A 16,241-nucleotide genomic window follows, 5' to 3' on the forward strand; every position below is an offset into this window, starting at 1 on the left:
CGGCTTCCGTTATGAAGTTCAGTAGTAATGTACATAAGTAACTTTCACATGGCACGGCTACGTGCCGTGGCCGTGTGTCGCCCGTGCTTCTCCACTGTAAACATGGTAGGTAGTAATATATTTACTTGTATATAGACGTTTCACATGGACGCGTGCATTAAATTTGCATAGATATTTCGATGCCACGCGCTTATTCATAATCGAGTTCTCAAAAGAGTCGCGAATGGTACGATATGGGCATCTGTTGTTACCTATTTATTTATTTTCCAACAATTAGCTTTTTTTCCCCGTTAAACAGGCCGTCTGAATTTATTACGCCAGTTAAATAAAAACTATCTGTCAATTTCATTTATGATTGATTGCATCGTTTCAAGTGTTTCAGAATCAGTGTACACTAATAAAATACGTTGATAAATAAAAATATAAAACATGCTACCAAAACCCACAATTATCGGTCATCCGGTAGTATTTTCAAAGGGAATAGTCGGTTTATTCAAGCGAGCATGGTGGGAAATACCTGAAGTAATGGGTGCATCGTTTATGGGACTTATGGGGGCGGTAATGGCTACAATTGGCTGTATAAATTACATGAATAATGATGGTGAGAATAAAGAATACAAGAGCGTGTATTACATTGTACGAACAGGAGATCCGAGAGCCTGTAAACTGAAAAATCCAACGTTCAGCAAGTATTCGTGCTAAAGTAATTTATGGCTTTTTTGGTAAGCCCGACTATTATAGCAGAAAATAATAAATATTTCAAGTTAATGAGTGTTTAAATTTTCGTCTTTGTTCCTTGAATAAACGAAAACGAGATCCTAGCCTATTCTCTTCGCAAATGTGGTATTTCCGGTCCAGTCTAACCGGATACAACCATTGTTTTACGTAGAGAGAAGTCAATCCAAAATATAACCTGTAATATCTGTAGTTCGGTTATTATTGTAGTTAGTTCAGTAGTTCTTCGGTCAACCTAGCCCGGTTGACCTGAACCTGAACTTTCAGTTGCGATAGTTCGGTCTAGTCTTAAGAAAGCATCGATCTACTGATACTTAAACAAGAGCCCGTTTTCACCAACAATCTCTTAACGTTTCCCTAAGTAAGTGTCACTTAGAATAAGGGCTCCCCCAATTATATAGGTGGTAAGGGACACATAAACTTTGTTGGTAAAAATAGGCATCAAACACTTAAAAGCAGAACGATTGTAGTCCGCTTGACTGAACTATTAAAACGTATTTAGTAAAATTGCTACTGCTGCAACTGCCAACCGCACATGCCGCAACTGCATGAATCAGACGGTACCTGTTAATTTGAAAAATATGTTTAGATTTGTATTTTGCTAATGTACGTACATAATTTTTTTCTCTGTGCACTTTGGAACTTCGGTAGTTTTGTAAAATTTTCTTTGGTAACACTGGACATTTGCCTGCCACAAGTGACTGACGTTTCTGTCATTGAAAGGTCAATCCAAGCGTTAAGCGCTATCGAATGATAAAATACACCGGCCACTATCGTCATATTATTCACTCACAGCCAGGAACTGAATGCAGTATCTTGTATCGGCATAATTACCGACGCACACTTGTTGTTCAAGCTTCTGACTGATTAGTCGCGTGATAAAATAAAAATGGGTTCCCGCTTTCAAGTTGTTCAACAGGGACCTCCTATTGAGGTTTTCCAACTAAATCGACTCTATATGGAGGATCCTCACCCATCTAAAATTAATTTAAGTATTGGCGGTAAGTTCTATTTGCTTTAAAATTCAGATTTCCTTATAATACCGGTGTATTTAGCGTTTGTTGTAGTGACATGCAGTCCCCTTTTAACCTTATTATGTAATGTTTATTATATTTGTTGTGATAAACACCAGTACACTACGTAATACGGATACAATAATTATTGGTGCATGTTTTTTCAATTTTATTACAAGTTAAGTCATCTTGTTTGTTTAACAGTTGTTTTTGCTAACTGGAATCTGATTAGACTGTGTTCTAAATTAAATAATATTTTTTTCATTCTGGTTAGTTTGGGTACTGAAGTTGTGATATTTTTCTTGCAGCGTATAGGGATGAGAATGGCAAGCCTTGGGTGCTCCCCGTGGTCCGGAAGATGGAGAAGCAGATGGCTAATGATGAAACACTCTTACATGAGTACCTCCCAGTTCTTGGTGAGTAATAAAACTTTACAAACATTATTTCTTCCGTCTATCTGTCCAAACTCTGATCAGTAATTTTATTGAGCCCCTGTAAACTTGAATGTATACCTACTCATTCATGTCATAATCCACCTACAAGCCCTGTGGCTAAACGTACCGGAACAATTATTAAGCAATTATAAAAATAAACAGACATAACCAGCCTTGGGATTTTTTATAAAGATGCAGTTGAGGAACTCTACTCATCAAATGAAAAAAAAAAAAATTGTTATGTTTTATGTATAACTTGATATAAAATATTAGAAAAAAAAACAGTTTTATGGTTCTCAATATTCCAAGCTAGCGGAAGACAAATTATCAAGTAATATTAAGTCCTTATCTGTATAACATTTTGCTTTTAAATAAGAAATCAATAAGTTATCACAGCACATTACTGTGATAAGACAAAAACTGTAAAATATTGTTTTTAGCTGGTGTTAAGTAGGTACTAATGGATTTATTGTAGTCATGCCATTTTGTTTAAAAAAATGGTGTCAATGTGAAACTTTAATTGTACTGTTTTTTTGCTCATGGTAAAAAAAGCTACTAACATCTTACTATTAAAAAAAATCACTTGCGATTTTGTTCCATCCAAGCCCAAAGAAAAGTAGCCTACCATATTACGTTCCCAGGCATCACCTATCACCATGGAGAATGTTATTTCAGTCATTCCAACCTTATTGTTGTAATAAATAAACAAACTAACTCACTTTTGTATTTATAAAATAAGTAATGATTTTCCACACATCTTACCAAAGCTATACAAATTATACATACTTACAGACAAATAATTATCTTCTCCATAACAATGACCTTATACATTATAATAGATACTTAGCATTGCATAACCGTGTGCACTATCATTATCTTATATCTATGTTTGTGTGCAAAAGATATGTTGAATAACATCATTATCAGATAAATTAACTTCTTTGCTGTTTTACCTGTATTACACAACACGCTAGCTTCCGCTCGCGGCTTCGCCCGCGTCAAGTTCAGTTATATCGCGTTTCCAGGAAAACTCTTCAAAAGTCCGGGATAAAAACTATCCTATGTTCTTTCTCAAGGTCAACTCTATCTCTGTACCAAATTTTATTAAAATCGGTTCAGTGGTTTAGACGTTAAAGCGTAACAGACAGACAGAGTTACTTTCGCATTTATAATATTAGTAGGGATTGATGAACAAAATTATCCTGCAAAAGTGAGTCTTTAAGATTTAGGTAATAGACTGGAAATGCATTCTAGTTGATGCTAGTGCTAAAGATATCAGTTTTGGAGAACTGCCCAATTTACAAATAGAATAGAAATGCTTGTTTTGAAATATTGTGGGAGTTTGTTTTCAAAGTGAAAATGTTAGTATTTTTTTGCCCTACAACACACATAATTTAGGTAAATTATTATGTGCTTGCTAGCTGTCATGATGCACGCAGAGACTGACTTTTTTGGAAATAGAAGTTGATTGAGTGAATAGTCTGAAACATTAAACGATTTGTAAATAATTTCGATTAGAGTGAGCTTGAAATAGTACTTACCTTTAAGAAAGGCATTCATGATGACATAAAATATGTGCAATATAGGGTCATATCATATGGTAACTAACTCAAGTAATTAAGTTGCCACATTGGGGAGGCAGCTTTACTTTAAAGTGCTCCTTAGTGATAAGTCACATTTTGACCGCTCATGGTTTATTAGGAATAGATAACTCTGATAAACCCATATCATTATGTTGTTTCATGTCTTTAATATAAATTATAAACATAATCAGAATCATACGATTGACGTCAAAGCGAACAAAAAATTGTTGCCATAGAAGTTTCATACCTACATAAAAATATGTTTTTGTTTACATTTCCTTGTTGGCAGAAGTTATGAAAAACGGTATTTTAATAATAATAAAAAAAGGGTAAAAGGCTTTTTGTCTAGCTGTCAAGACCCTCCTACCTTATTCGTAGTTCTTCTGGCATTGGATATTGTCCCGTTTTTCGTTCACCGTCATGGCCGGGGCTCCAGTATCAATCAATCGATATAAAAGCTAACTCAAAGTCAATAAAGGCTGATAAATCATCACTTCTTGGACGTCAAAATTATAGACATCTCCCAAAAGGGCTCCCCCTTCACCACTGCCGATGTGTTTTTACTGAGAAAAAACTCCTCGGATAAGCTACGATATATTATGAGAGTATTTCTTCCTCAGGAATGGAGCAGTTCTCGGCTGCATCGACCGCCATGCTCCTCGGTGAAGACAGCCCCGCCATCGCCTCTGGCCGTGTAAGTATCTATTTTATACCATCAGCAACTTGAGAGTATATCATAGATACATAGATTCAATAAACGAAAGTTCCGTGTGCAGAAAAAAACAAATCATTATCGTGTCCTTAACACTGAGTTCCAAGTGCAAAAAAAGTTCTGTCTACAAGATCAAAATCAAAACTCATTTATTCAAACTTGGCTGCTAAACAGCACTTTTCGAACGTCAATAAAAAAAAATTAATAAGACAGCCCCCAAAACGCCCACCATTCACCACTTCCTATGTGTTTTTGCTGGGAAGAAGAAGTGACGCAACAAACTCCCCAGCAACACATGTACAAAACCGTTAGTTCCGCTTGCAAAAAAGGTCTGTGTGCAAATATGTAAGTTTCGCGTGGAAAATCCTTTAGTTTTGATAAGAACGTTACGCATTCCCAGCATTAAAATTTTGTCCACATTTTTTGAAAAATATAATTTCCAATACATTCTAATTAAGTACACGGTTCTTCTTAACATTACATACAGCTAAGTTTATTTGGACTCTTTCACAACATTTCGCAATTTTGCATGTTTCAAAAATATGTATGTCCATTCATTAGTATCACGTTCATTAGTTTATTTATTTACAAATGAAAGCATCCGGCGCCGGTCGCGTCGTTGTGTCAATTAATCATTGACGCACTATGGTCACACCATTATAAATACGTACATATTAAGCAATAGTTTATTTATTGCATCATACAACAGATGGGTGCCGTTAAAAACACGTTTGGTTTTTGTTTACTTACGTCCTTCTAGAATTAGGCGCTTGGGGCACAATTTTTTATACTAAAAGTAACTGTCTGTCTGAACGCATTTCACGCCAAAAAACTGAACTAATTTAGTACATACATAGGTCTGAGAAAGGACATAGGCTACTTTTTATCAGGGCACGTGGAGTAGTTCCCTTAGTACGCAGGTGAATCGTGGGAACTGTCGAAGTAATTCGTAAATACAGTACAGGATTATCTAATAAAATCTACTTAAATATTCAGCAAGTACTTAGTGGAGATTTCATGCGTACTCAAGATAACTTTTATCAAATAAACACATGTTGCCTTGTCGACCCACTTAGGTTCGTAAGAATCAATTACCTACATCGAGATTGCTCTCTCATTGTTGGTATATCTACGCCCCCCAATGGCCTTACACAGCTGCACACTAGTGCATACTACACTATTATACTCCAATGTCAGTAATAAAACTCCTTCGAACGTAACTAAAGCCATAGATTTGCAAATCAGTGTTAACTCACGATTGGAAATGGCCAGATAAGAAAGCTATTAAACGATAAGTTCAAGGCGTCCATACAATTCATGGATTAACGATCACCTGCAATCTTTAATGGCCTTGACTGGTGATAACTTATTTTAAAATCGTCGTTACTTTTTACGACAAGGTTATTAGAAGATAAGAATGATGTCTTTAGTGCAGATATGCTCGAGAAATTGATGATTTCTCATTGTCTTCTAAATTAAAAGCAGTAAAGATTGAATAGCGTGATTCTAAGGGAATAGTAAAAGAAACTAACTTCCGCCAGCGGTTTCGCGCTCTTACATAAGTCTGTGCCCCCCCTCGAAAAAGGCCGTTCATCATCATCATCATCATCTCAGCCATAGGACGTCCACTGCTGAACATAGGCCTCCCCCTTTGATCTCCACAGATACCTGTTGGAAGCGACCTGCATCCAGCGTCTTCCGGCGACCTTTATAAGGTCGTCTGTCCACCTCGTTGGTGGACGTCCTACGCTGCGCTTGCTAGTCCGTGGTCTCCACTCCAGCACTTTTCGGCCCCATCTGCCATCTGCTCTTACAGGCCGTTACACGGGCGAAATAACACTGAAAGGATTTTCAAATCGGACCAGATTAAAGCGTTAAAAAAAAACTCTTCGGCTAACAATATTAGTATAGATATGCACAATCTTCAGATACTGAAAGGAATATCGTTCTTCCACTAATATTATCACTGTCCAGGATTTTAACTATAACTCCATTTGGATAGGCACTTAACTGAAGATACACAATCTTGATATGAATTTTTACTTCAAACTAAGTTTACACATATAAACCAGCTAAAAGTCAATGTAAATACAATAATAACAAATTACCTCATTAAATCATTCTTTTGAGCAGTAGGTACCCAGGTAGTTTATTTATTTAATATGTAATTGTGTTAAAAGTCCAATCAAGATCGTTGACCTTTAGACGCACTTATAGTCTGTTTTTTAATCTCGTAGACTAAATTGACACTTGCAAAATGTCAAACTTTCTAATAATTTTGCTAGCTCTGTGGTGCAGTGTTGTACTTACGATACCGGTTCGTTGAATCGTAACTTTTTACAATAAGTCATCCTGAAATAATGGGCTTATCCTTGATGATTACGCATGGCTTTGCGTGGTCAGATATCCCTGGCAGTTTGTAGCACGTCGTACAGCCATGTGTACGTACGTGAATTTTAAATATAAAACTTTGAATGAATATTAAATTCGTCTATTATAGATAAAAAGTTACGATTCAACGAACCGGTATCGTAAGTACAACACTGCACCACAGAGCTAGCAAAATTATTAGAAAGTTTGACATTTTGCAAGTGTCAATTTAGTCTACGAGATTAAAAAACAGACTATAGCGTACTCAAACGCAGTAGGTACACCTAGATTGAAGATATACACTGTACATATAATATTAACCTTAAAGACAGACCAAACGTAACAGACAGACATGTGTTGCTGGGGAGTTTGTTGCGCCACTCCTTCTCAGCAACAACACATAGGAAGTGGTGAAAGGTGGGCGATTTGGGGGCTGTCTTTTGACGTTCAAATTTTGAACTAACCTTTCGATAAATCTGTGGTCCACTAGAAGACCGCCATCCCTTCTCGGCCTTCACATGTTAAATGTATATGTGTTTTCCAGGCTTTTGGCGTACAAACCCTGTCAGGAACGGGCAGTCTTCGCGTCGGAGCTGAGCTGCTGAATAAGCACCTGAAGTACACCAACTTCTACTACTCGGTACCTACCTGGGGTATGTTAGCTATCACTTGTTTTTCACCTATCATCATTGCGCTTATGTTCATATCCCCATATCAATGTTGTATGAAGCTGGATCTAGTTTTTGCAGGATAGGGTTTAGTCAGAATATCTAAAAGAAAACTAATAATAATATTTTTTTTATATCAATACATAGTATAAAACAAAGGCATGTATTTAACGCGGCGACTAAGTAAAACGAATATAGGTTTGAAAAAATAATAGAGTGGGTACCATTTATAATGGGTTGGCAGCTAAAAAGGAGTATCATAATAAGTCAAAGGTAGCATATTAATATATCAGTTATGAGGTCCGTTTTAATTTAAACTAGCATCAAGTTTTTCTTTTGGCGACTGAATTAATATATAAGCGAAAACTTAATGATGACAATAAAATAGAAAATGGGCATTCATAAATAATACAAATCAGGTTCTATTTAAAATTGTTTGGATGAAGAATAAATATAAACTAGCTCATATTATAAATATATTGTGCGACTTTTTAATAGCTTTAAATAAAGTCTAAAATGGCATGAAGAAAAAATATTTTGCGGCTGTTATTTTCAAAATTATAGGTGAATAGCATGGAAGTAAGCATGCAACATGCAGCAAGCATGACTTCTGTCACGGCTCCGGCGCCTCGCCCCTCCGCGCCTACGCGGGTTTGAATTGCACTCTAGGGGTAGGGCAGACAAGACTACGTGGAGTCGGTTTTGCAGCGATTCGTTTTCGACACTAACTTAAATTTTTAATACAACGTTTTTTTTAATTGAAGTTTATAAATGGGAATATGCTAAAGAAAATGAATCCAAATTAAATTCTACCATCTTCATAGTGCGCCAAGTGAGATATTACCACCGCACCTTCCGCCGTTTTCATGAAATTATGATACACAATATTAATAATTAACTCTTATTCCTTTTTATTGTACTCCTTTTAATATTTAGAGCTATCCACAAAGCGAAGCCTGAAACTGGGTTTTTAGTCGGCACGAAATAGTTGGTAACATATTATCTTTGCCACCCAACTAACATTATTAGTCGCCAAGTCATTATAAATAGCTCCTCACCTAATATTTCAATTGACTGGTATAGTTTATTTGCTACCCAAACGCAGCTGCTAGTTTTTAGTTTTTATAACACCCTTAATTTTGAACCTTACATATTATAATAGTCGCGAAAATATTTAATCTGGCAAGTTATTTTATTTGTTGCCAACATTTGTCGACTTTTAAGTTATTAGTCACCAGGAATATAATAAGCCTAAAACAAAGTCGCTTTCGCTGTATGTCCGTATGTATGCTTAGATCTTTAAAACTACGCAACGGATTTTGATGCGGTTTTTTTAAATAGATAGAGTGATTCTTAAGGAAGGTTTGTATGTATAATAAATGCATAATATAGTAGAGAAACACTGATAAATTTAAAGGTTTCTAATGTGATGTCGTAAATAAGCACGTTTTTTTGCGCTTATATTGCAAACGCTGGCTGAACCCTACGAGATAGACCAAAATAATGTACTACAGTATTGTTCACCTTAAAAAGTTCAACAAAAAAGTCCGCGATGGATAACCCAGCATAACCATTTTTATTCTTTACTAAAAAATGGTTATTTAGGAAGTGATTTTAAGCAATACAGCATTAATCCTTATCCAATTAAGTACCTTAAATAAATTGTGCATTTATTATAGATCAATATGCTTTTTACAGCATGTAATTTAAGTGAATATTACCGAAGATATTACAAATTTAAAATGCATCGTCGTAGTTGTTTGCGCCGGGCGGCGCGTGCCTATAAGTAGGTATATTTTGCATTGCACCCGTGCGAAGCCGGGGCGAGTCGCTAGTATCTAATATTTAAAACTGTAGAACAAAATGCGTATGAAGAACGAATAATCTACTTATGTACAACTACTTATAACTCAAGAACGGCTCTATAGAATTGGCTGAAAATTGGTGAGGAGGTAGCTTAGATACTTTGAAAGGTCTTTGCATTGATAGACTTTTCATCCCCATCCGGGTGCGGCAAGTAGTTTCCTTGGGACGCGAGTGAAACTGCAGATAGAAGCTAGTAATTTATATAGATATGTGAGTTCAAACGTGATTTAGTCGTATCCTGCAAAACTCTGATCCCGATAGGAAATTGATATCCCGTGTGAAAGTAGCTTTATAATGACAAATAGGTTCTTAGTTCGAAAATAAGTTCAATAGACCTTTATTTTAACGAAGTTTTTCATTAGATATAGAAGATATGAATGTTCGCCAATTTTTTCAGAGAAAAGTAACTTTTTTTTGCCAACTGAGCCACAGGAGAGCATTCTTTTATCAAGAATTTCTTTAGACACAACCCAAAGAAGTAACGAAAAAGGTGTTTTTTTTGTGTTACATGTATTTCTATTTATTATATGACACACATATAATGTAGATTAGTCTGTTCGCATTAATTAAATCATTATTCGTAAGAGTACATCGTAATCGTAGTTCAAATACTTCATTGGAGAGAGGCACTTATCTTCAGATACATATAAAGTGCCTTAGATAAGTATAGAGTGGTCGCCAGAGATATATCAGTGATTATACTGAGTAATAGATTATCGTGGATTGCCTCAGGGACGATAATGAAGGCCATAAAGTACATAATATTTGCAACCAGTAAAAACAAGGGCATTTATATTTTACTAGCTTCTGCCCGCGGCTTCGCCCGCGTAGAGTTCGGTTATATCGCGTTTCCAAGAGACTTCTTGAAAAGTCCGAGATAAAAACTATCCTATTTTCTTTCTCAAGGTCAACTCTATCTCTGTACCAAATTTTATTAAAATAGGTTCAGTGGTTCAGACGTGAAAGCGTAACAGACAGACAGAATTACTTTCGCATTTATCATATTAGTAGGGATTACTAGCTTCTACTAGCGGTTTCACTTCCTTCCCTAGGGAAGTAATTTCCGCATTGAAATAAAAAGTAGTCTATATGTGATTTTGATGTATAAGGTATGCTGCTACCAAGTTTCGTTGAAATCCGTTCAGTCGTTTGCGCATGAAAATATAACTAGTGTGGTTCATCTCCCCTAAAATTACTGATTTCTAGTCTTTTAGACTTCAGAGTCCAATACTTGAATAAAGATGCTTAAACATTGTAAATATGCTCATTTTATCAGTGTTTTATATTAATAATCGCAATATTATTTATAAGCATTGATAGTCAGGGAAGTAAGATAGGAAAATATTTACGTTCTCTTTCAGCTCTCTTTAGTTCTGTAATACGTCATCTTTAGCAATATTGTATCTTGCTTAATTTGTATTTTCTTATTATTTATTTAGCTAACTTATTAAACCTTAATTATATTATTCTTCGTTTCGTTTTCGTACCTCATATTTGTTATCAACCATCCTTATGTGGAGACCACTCCACTTTCTATAGATCGCTCTCATACTCTTCATCCATTTAGCCTAAAAGTAGAATTCCGTCCATCGCGACAATAGTGAACCTATGAAAATGTATGGCACCGCTGCCGAGGTCCGCGACAGTCGCGCGCGGCCGACGAATTTCGTCAGCCGCGCGCGACCCTACGATTAAACCACTCCCACAAGCAAACACCCTTTAAAATCTACCTTTTCTTCAGATAACCATCACCTAGTATTCGTGAATTCTGGCTTCACGAATCCTCGTACCTACCGCTACTGGAATGCCAAACAGCGTGGCATTGACTTCGAGGGGCTCATTGAGGATCTGCGCTCGGCGCCCGAGAACTCGGTGGTGCTGTTGCATGCATGCGCACACAATCCTACTGGTATCGACCCCACTCAGGAGCAGTGGGAGAAGATTGCTGATGTTATGGAGGTAAGATATATATTGGACTTTTTTGGCTTTAAATTTGATTCACGAACCCTCGCACCTACCGCTACTGGAACGCCAAGCAACGTGGCATTGACTTCGAGGGGCTCATTGAGGACCTACGCTCGGCGCCCGAGAACTGCGTAGTGCTGTTGCATGCATGCGCACACAATCCTACTGGTATCGACCCCACTCAGGAGCAGTGGGAGAAGATTGCTGATGTTATGGAGGTAAGATAGATTAAATATTGGAATTTTTTGGCTTAAAATTAAGGATTTGTTAAGGAGACCATCAGCTAATTTCTTCTCTACAATTCTTCGAATAATTGAAAAATTGGAATAAAGGATTGGGCATTTCAAATCAGTGTTCTTAATCAATATTTTACATCATAAAATTAATAAAAAATGTTACCCAGAATTCCCGAGAATATGTCCTAAAGACAGTGTATAATAGACACTGGAAACTTAAAATATTTTTCTTCTTGTTTAATTTTATTTTCAAACATACAATATGTTTAAATTTTATGTGTAACTATTAGGGACGCAGGTCTTCGCTTCCATTGTTTCTGTTAGCCTTCAATACCCGTTTGCTTGTGGGAAACATGTGTGTTATTCAGACCCCAGTTCACCGACATAATTAATATCCTTTATCTACCGATGATATCATCATATCGTGTTATTCCTTGTAGGAGCGCAAGTTGTTCCCGTTCTTCGACAGCGCGTACCAGGGCTTCGCATCAGGCGACCTGGACCAGGACGCGTGGGCTGTGCGCTACTTCGTCAAGCGAGGCTTCGAGCTCGTCTGCGCTCAGTCCTATGCTAAGAACTTCGGATTGTATAGTGAGTATTATTCTTGTAATGTATTTATGATCAGTCTTAGCGTAATTTGTCCTAAAAGATACCTTAGTTTAACTTGTTTTTGCAGTTCCAACGGAATTTAAATTGTTCTGAATCTAACTCCATTTTGACTGGATTGTGCAGTTAAAATATTGTTACCTTTCAGCATTTCTGTTCCTACATACCTCCTGTTCTATAGGTATTTTAATTCTCCCGTTGATGAACCCTCAGCCAGGATTTCTGCCCGTACGTGCATTCAACATTACTTATAGAGTACATTTTAAAAAAGTTTTTTTATTGTCACCTTCAGGGAACTAAGGAAACATTTTAGGATTTCACATATAAAAACAAGAACCCTTCTTCCCCAGACGAGCGTGTAGGCAACCTAGCGATCGTAGTGTCAGACGCGTCCGTGGTACCCGCCATGAAGTCGCAGCTGACGTGGATAGTGCGCGGCATGTACTCCAACCCGCCCGCGCACGGCGCCCGCGTCGTCACCAACGTGCTCGCCAACAAGCAGCTCTTCGACGAGTGGTAGGTAGCGAAACTGGACGTAACATGTCACAAATAACTTCAAATAGACTCATGAACTTCTAAAAGAATCATAAATATGTATAAGTGGTTAAATATGCTAGATTTTTATACAATAAGGCTGCTATACCACTAGCGTTTTACGGGTCCGACGCTTGTCCAATGTTTGCGCAACATTAGCGCAAACATTGGTAACGTTTGCGCAGCGCCAACGTTAACGACCCTCCAACATTTTTGTTCGGTTGCCGTTAACTCACCAAGACTATAAAGGAGAAGATAATAATGCATGTTCATTTTATTTGTACAGGAGGGAACACATCAAGGCCATGTCTTCAAGAGTGATTGAAATGAGAGAAGCCTTGAGAGCTGAGCTTATCAAGTAAGTTACACTTTAATATTACATAAAAAAATATACCTTGATTTTTTGACGTGACAACGTCTTTTAAATCGATGGAGCCCGCTGCACGCACGAAAAAACATGACTCATGCGGCGTTACCTCGCTCTGAGGCGTTCCGTTTAAGGCTCGAAGTGCAAGCGAGAGCACGCAACGAGCAACAAAGAGGCACGATCGGCCTCCGCGTTCGGCGGCGTTCGACATCTGACGATCAATTTCTTATGACGTTGTCACGTTCGACTATCGTCAGTAAACCGACTTTACAGACAACCGTTTTTTTTTACAAAATATTAACCACGTATTTTTGCGTGTTTGCAGACTGGGCACACCCGGCAACTGGGATCACATAGTCAAACAAATCGGACTCTTCTCCTACACTGGTCTGACCCAACGTCAGACCGAGCATTTAATCCAGGAATACCACATCTACCTTCTGAAGTCTGGCCGTATCAATGTGTGTGGTCTGAACCCGAACAACGTGCAATATATGGCGCGGGCCATGCACGACGCCGTCACCAAGTTCCCGGCTGACGAGTAATTTGTTTCTTTATTTGTAGCGTGAATGGGATTCTTTAGTTATATTCGTCAGTCAGTTGAGGCTTGCAACCTTCTTGGTCTATCCTTGGGTAGGGTTGCGTTTAAATTGAAAAAAGAACGATAGAGGCTTCTTTTTTAAATCGTTTAAAAATAATTTGAACCATGGTTATTTAATAGGTTCGTGACAAAAGAGTATAGAAAAGCGAACAGTATTTGTAGACCTCAACTTTATGATTGAATTTTCTAAGGAATGCCATGCTAAAGGTTTTAATGTTGTGTGAGCGTAAATATATGCGGTTTGAACAGAAATATGCTGATAAGATCCCTAAAATATTTTCTAAGATAACAAATGTTGCTATCTTACACACCAATTCGAAAACCACGTGCCTTCTTATTTTATTGCTAAAAAATACATTGTTCAAAAAATAAGAGAAGAATTACGCTCACACGACATTCAACCTTATTTCAAAGAGATTAAAGTCGGTAATGGTAAAGTAATTTTTATTAGACAAATGCACAGCTATAGAGAACGTAATTTGGTCACAGTATATCTCGTATTGAGTAAGTAATTTATTTTTTTCATAGACCAATACGTATAATATCTGAGTTTCTAGTAAAATATATTAAACCATAGTTGTACCGTTATAAAAAACCATCAATGTGTTTTATCATGGTATATATCAATATATGCAATAGAGTGCAATTTTCATAGTGTAAAACATATAGTATATAGACCTCCTTATGCGATGTAGTTTATATTTTATGTCAGCGGTTCTTTGTCTATGGCAATTTGAGATTATTCGCGAAATTATATTGATGGTAGTTTTTAAATTAATTATGATATTATTGGCGTCAATAAGCCAAGATAGACAGAGATTATTAAAATTAATTGGCTTTTGGCCTTAAAACGCATGGATTCAAAAATTATGGAATTTGGTATCGCTGGTTAAATATCCCATTTCCATGGTGGAATTTTAATACCTAATCGCGTATTTACTCTATAAAATGGAATTTATATCGACGAATCTAAACGTTTTTACTGTCGTCGATATAGACCATTCTTATTGTTTTAGTATATCGATAAGGTGTAGCTAAATAAAATATATACTTATTATATATTAAACTCGATATTAATCTATTCCAGTGAGATGGTTATTTATTTTTATATACATACTCAGGTATAATAAAACACTATGATATACTTACAGATTATATTGCGCATGAAATTAATGACAAGACCCGGATTGTTTATCAAGAAGGATGTCTTATAGAAGCTTTTAAAACAAGAAAGCCATCCCTAGTATGAATTCTTGATATTGTAGTTTTAAATCCCCTTATACACGACTAGATAATTTAAGGTCGTGGCATGTATAAAGCCAGCTATGTCTCGCTTCAAAATTGTTGAAGCTAAACCAATATGGCAACTAAAGAGTTTGTATTACGGATAGCTTGCGTGTGACCATCGTCTCAAGAAAATTGTACAGCGTGGTCACCGCTTTTAGTTTTAATTTTCATACAACGACTAGGCATTACGAAATCATTAGCGCAGATCAAAGACACGATCAAATGTTATAAAATCTCATTTAACACTTATACAGAATAGTAAATTTTAAAAAGGAGGCTATCATTATAATCTTCCTTCATTTTAACATTGCATTTTATTACAAAACTGTTAAATAAAATATAGGATTTACATTTGCATTTCAAAACCTAATTTTTTATATATATTGTCCCAATGAAAATCTTGGTTATATTAGTTATTGAACGTTTTAAAGTTACCATATAACACCACACTATTGCTCAATGTTAGGGTTGCCAGTTACGAATTTAAAACAGCTGTATTTAGCTTTTTACACCTAGCTTTATAATATTTATTCTGGTAACTCTTCACTGCGAATCACTGATAGTATTAAAAACGCAGAGCAATAATATTTTTATAATGTACATTATATATAATTGTCAAAAAATATGTAATTACCAGTTGATTTGGCTGTGATCCAATTTTAAAAATTATTTATAAAGTTTGTAAAACATTTTTAAGGATATACACTGCTAATGTAAATCGTGTTCAATGTAATATTTATATGACCAAGTTTGGGTCGCAAACAGCTTTTATTTATTTTTTATGAATACAAATCCAGTATTGCAGTATTAAATGCTTTTAGTTCGGAACTAAACGAGCCATTTACATTCATTGCTTTTATGATTTTTATCTAGGATTATTACTAAGATATGTTGCGAAATAAATCTCAGTTGTTATAAAGAGTTTTGTTGTTATTTAGATATCCTTTTTGATGAAATATTTAATTTCTTTTGCAGCGACGAGACTCGGTCCAAATTGTAGTGGAGATCGAAATGAACGGTATGTGTTGTATTACCGGTGCTGGGGCATAAATGTACATATCTACATGTGTATATATTTAAATTTTATAAATTAAACACCAATAATAACAACACAGACCGTGCTACTCATTTTATTATACTATGTTTGGGATGGTTTTATAAATAAAGTTAATATTGCCTTTAGTGCATGTCCTATCTTTCTACTTCAGAAAATATACTTTATTCAATAAGGATGGGATAAATTGTAAGTGATGTATAATTTTGA

General features: G+C 36.1%; 1 protein-coding gene across 1 annotated transcript; it reads left to right on the top strand.

Annotated features, from left to right (window-relative positions):
- Nucleotides 1–1,451: 1,451 nt before the first annotated feature.
- Got1 (Glutamate oxaloacetate transaminase 1) lies at nt 1,452–16,091 on the top strand. Its single transcript, XM_064034889.1, has 10 exons — nt 1,452–1,736; nt 2,057–2,164; nt 4,386–4,459; nt 7,392–7,500; nt 11,123–11,340; nt 12,023–12,173; nt 12,539–12,704; nt 13,009–13,080; nt 13,415–13,630; nt 15,953–16,091. The coding sequence occupies exons 1-10, from the start codon at nt 1,625–1,627 to the stop codon at nt 15,975–15,977; spliced, it is 1,251 nt and encodes a 416-aa protein (XP_063890959.1). The 5' UTR covers nt 1,452–1,624; the 3' UTR covers nt 15,978–16,091.
- Nucleotides 16,092–16,241: the final 150 nt, after the last annotated feature.

Source organism: Helicoverpa armigera, chromosome 5, assembly GCF_030705265.1.
Source record: "Helicoverpa armigera isolate CAAS_96S chromosome 5, ASM3070526v1, whole genome shotgun sequence".
Lineage (NCBI taxonomy): Eukaryota > Metazoa > Arthropoda > Insecta > Lepidoptera > Noctuidae > Helicoverpa > Helicoverpa armigera.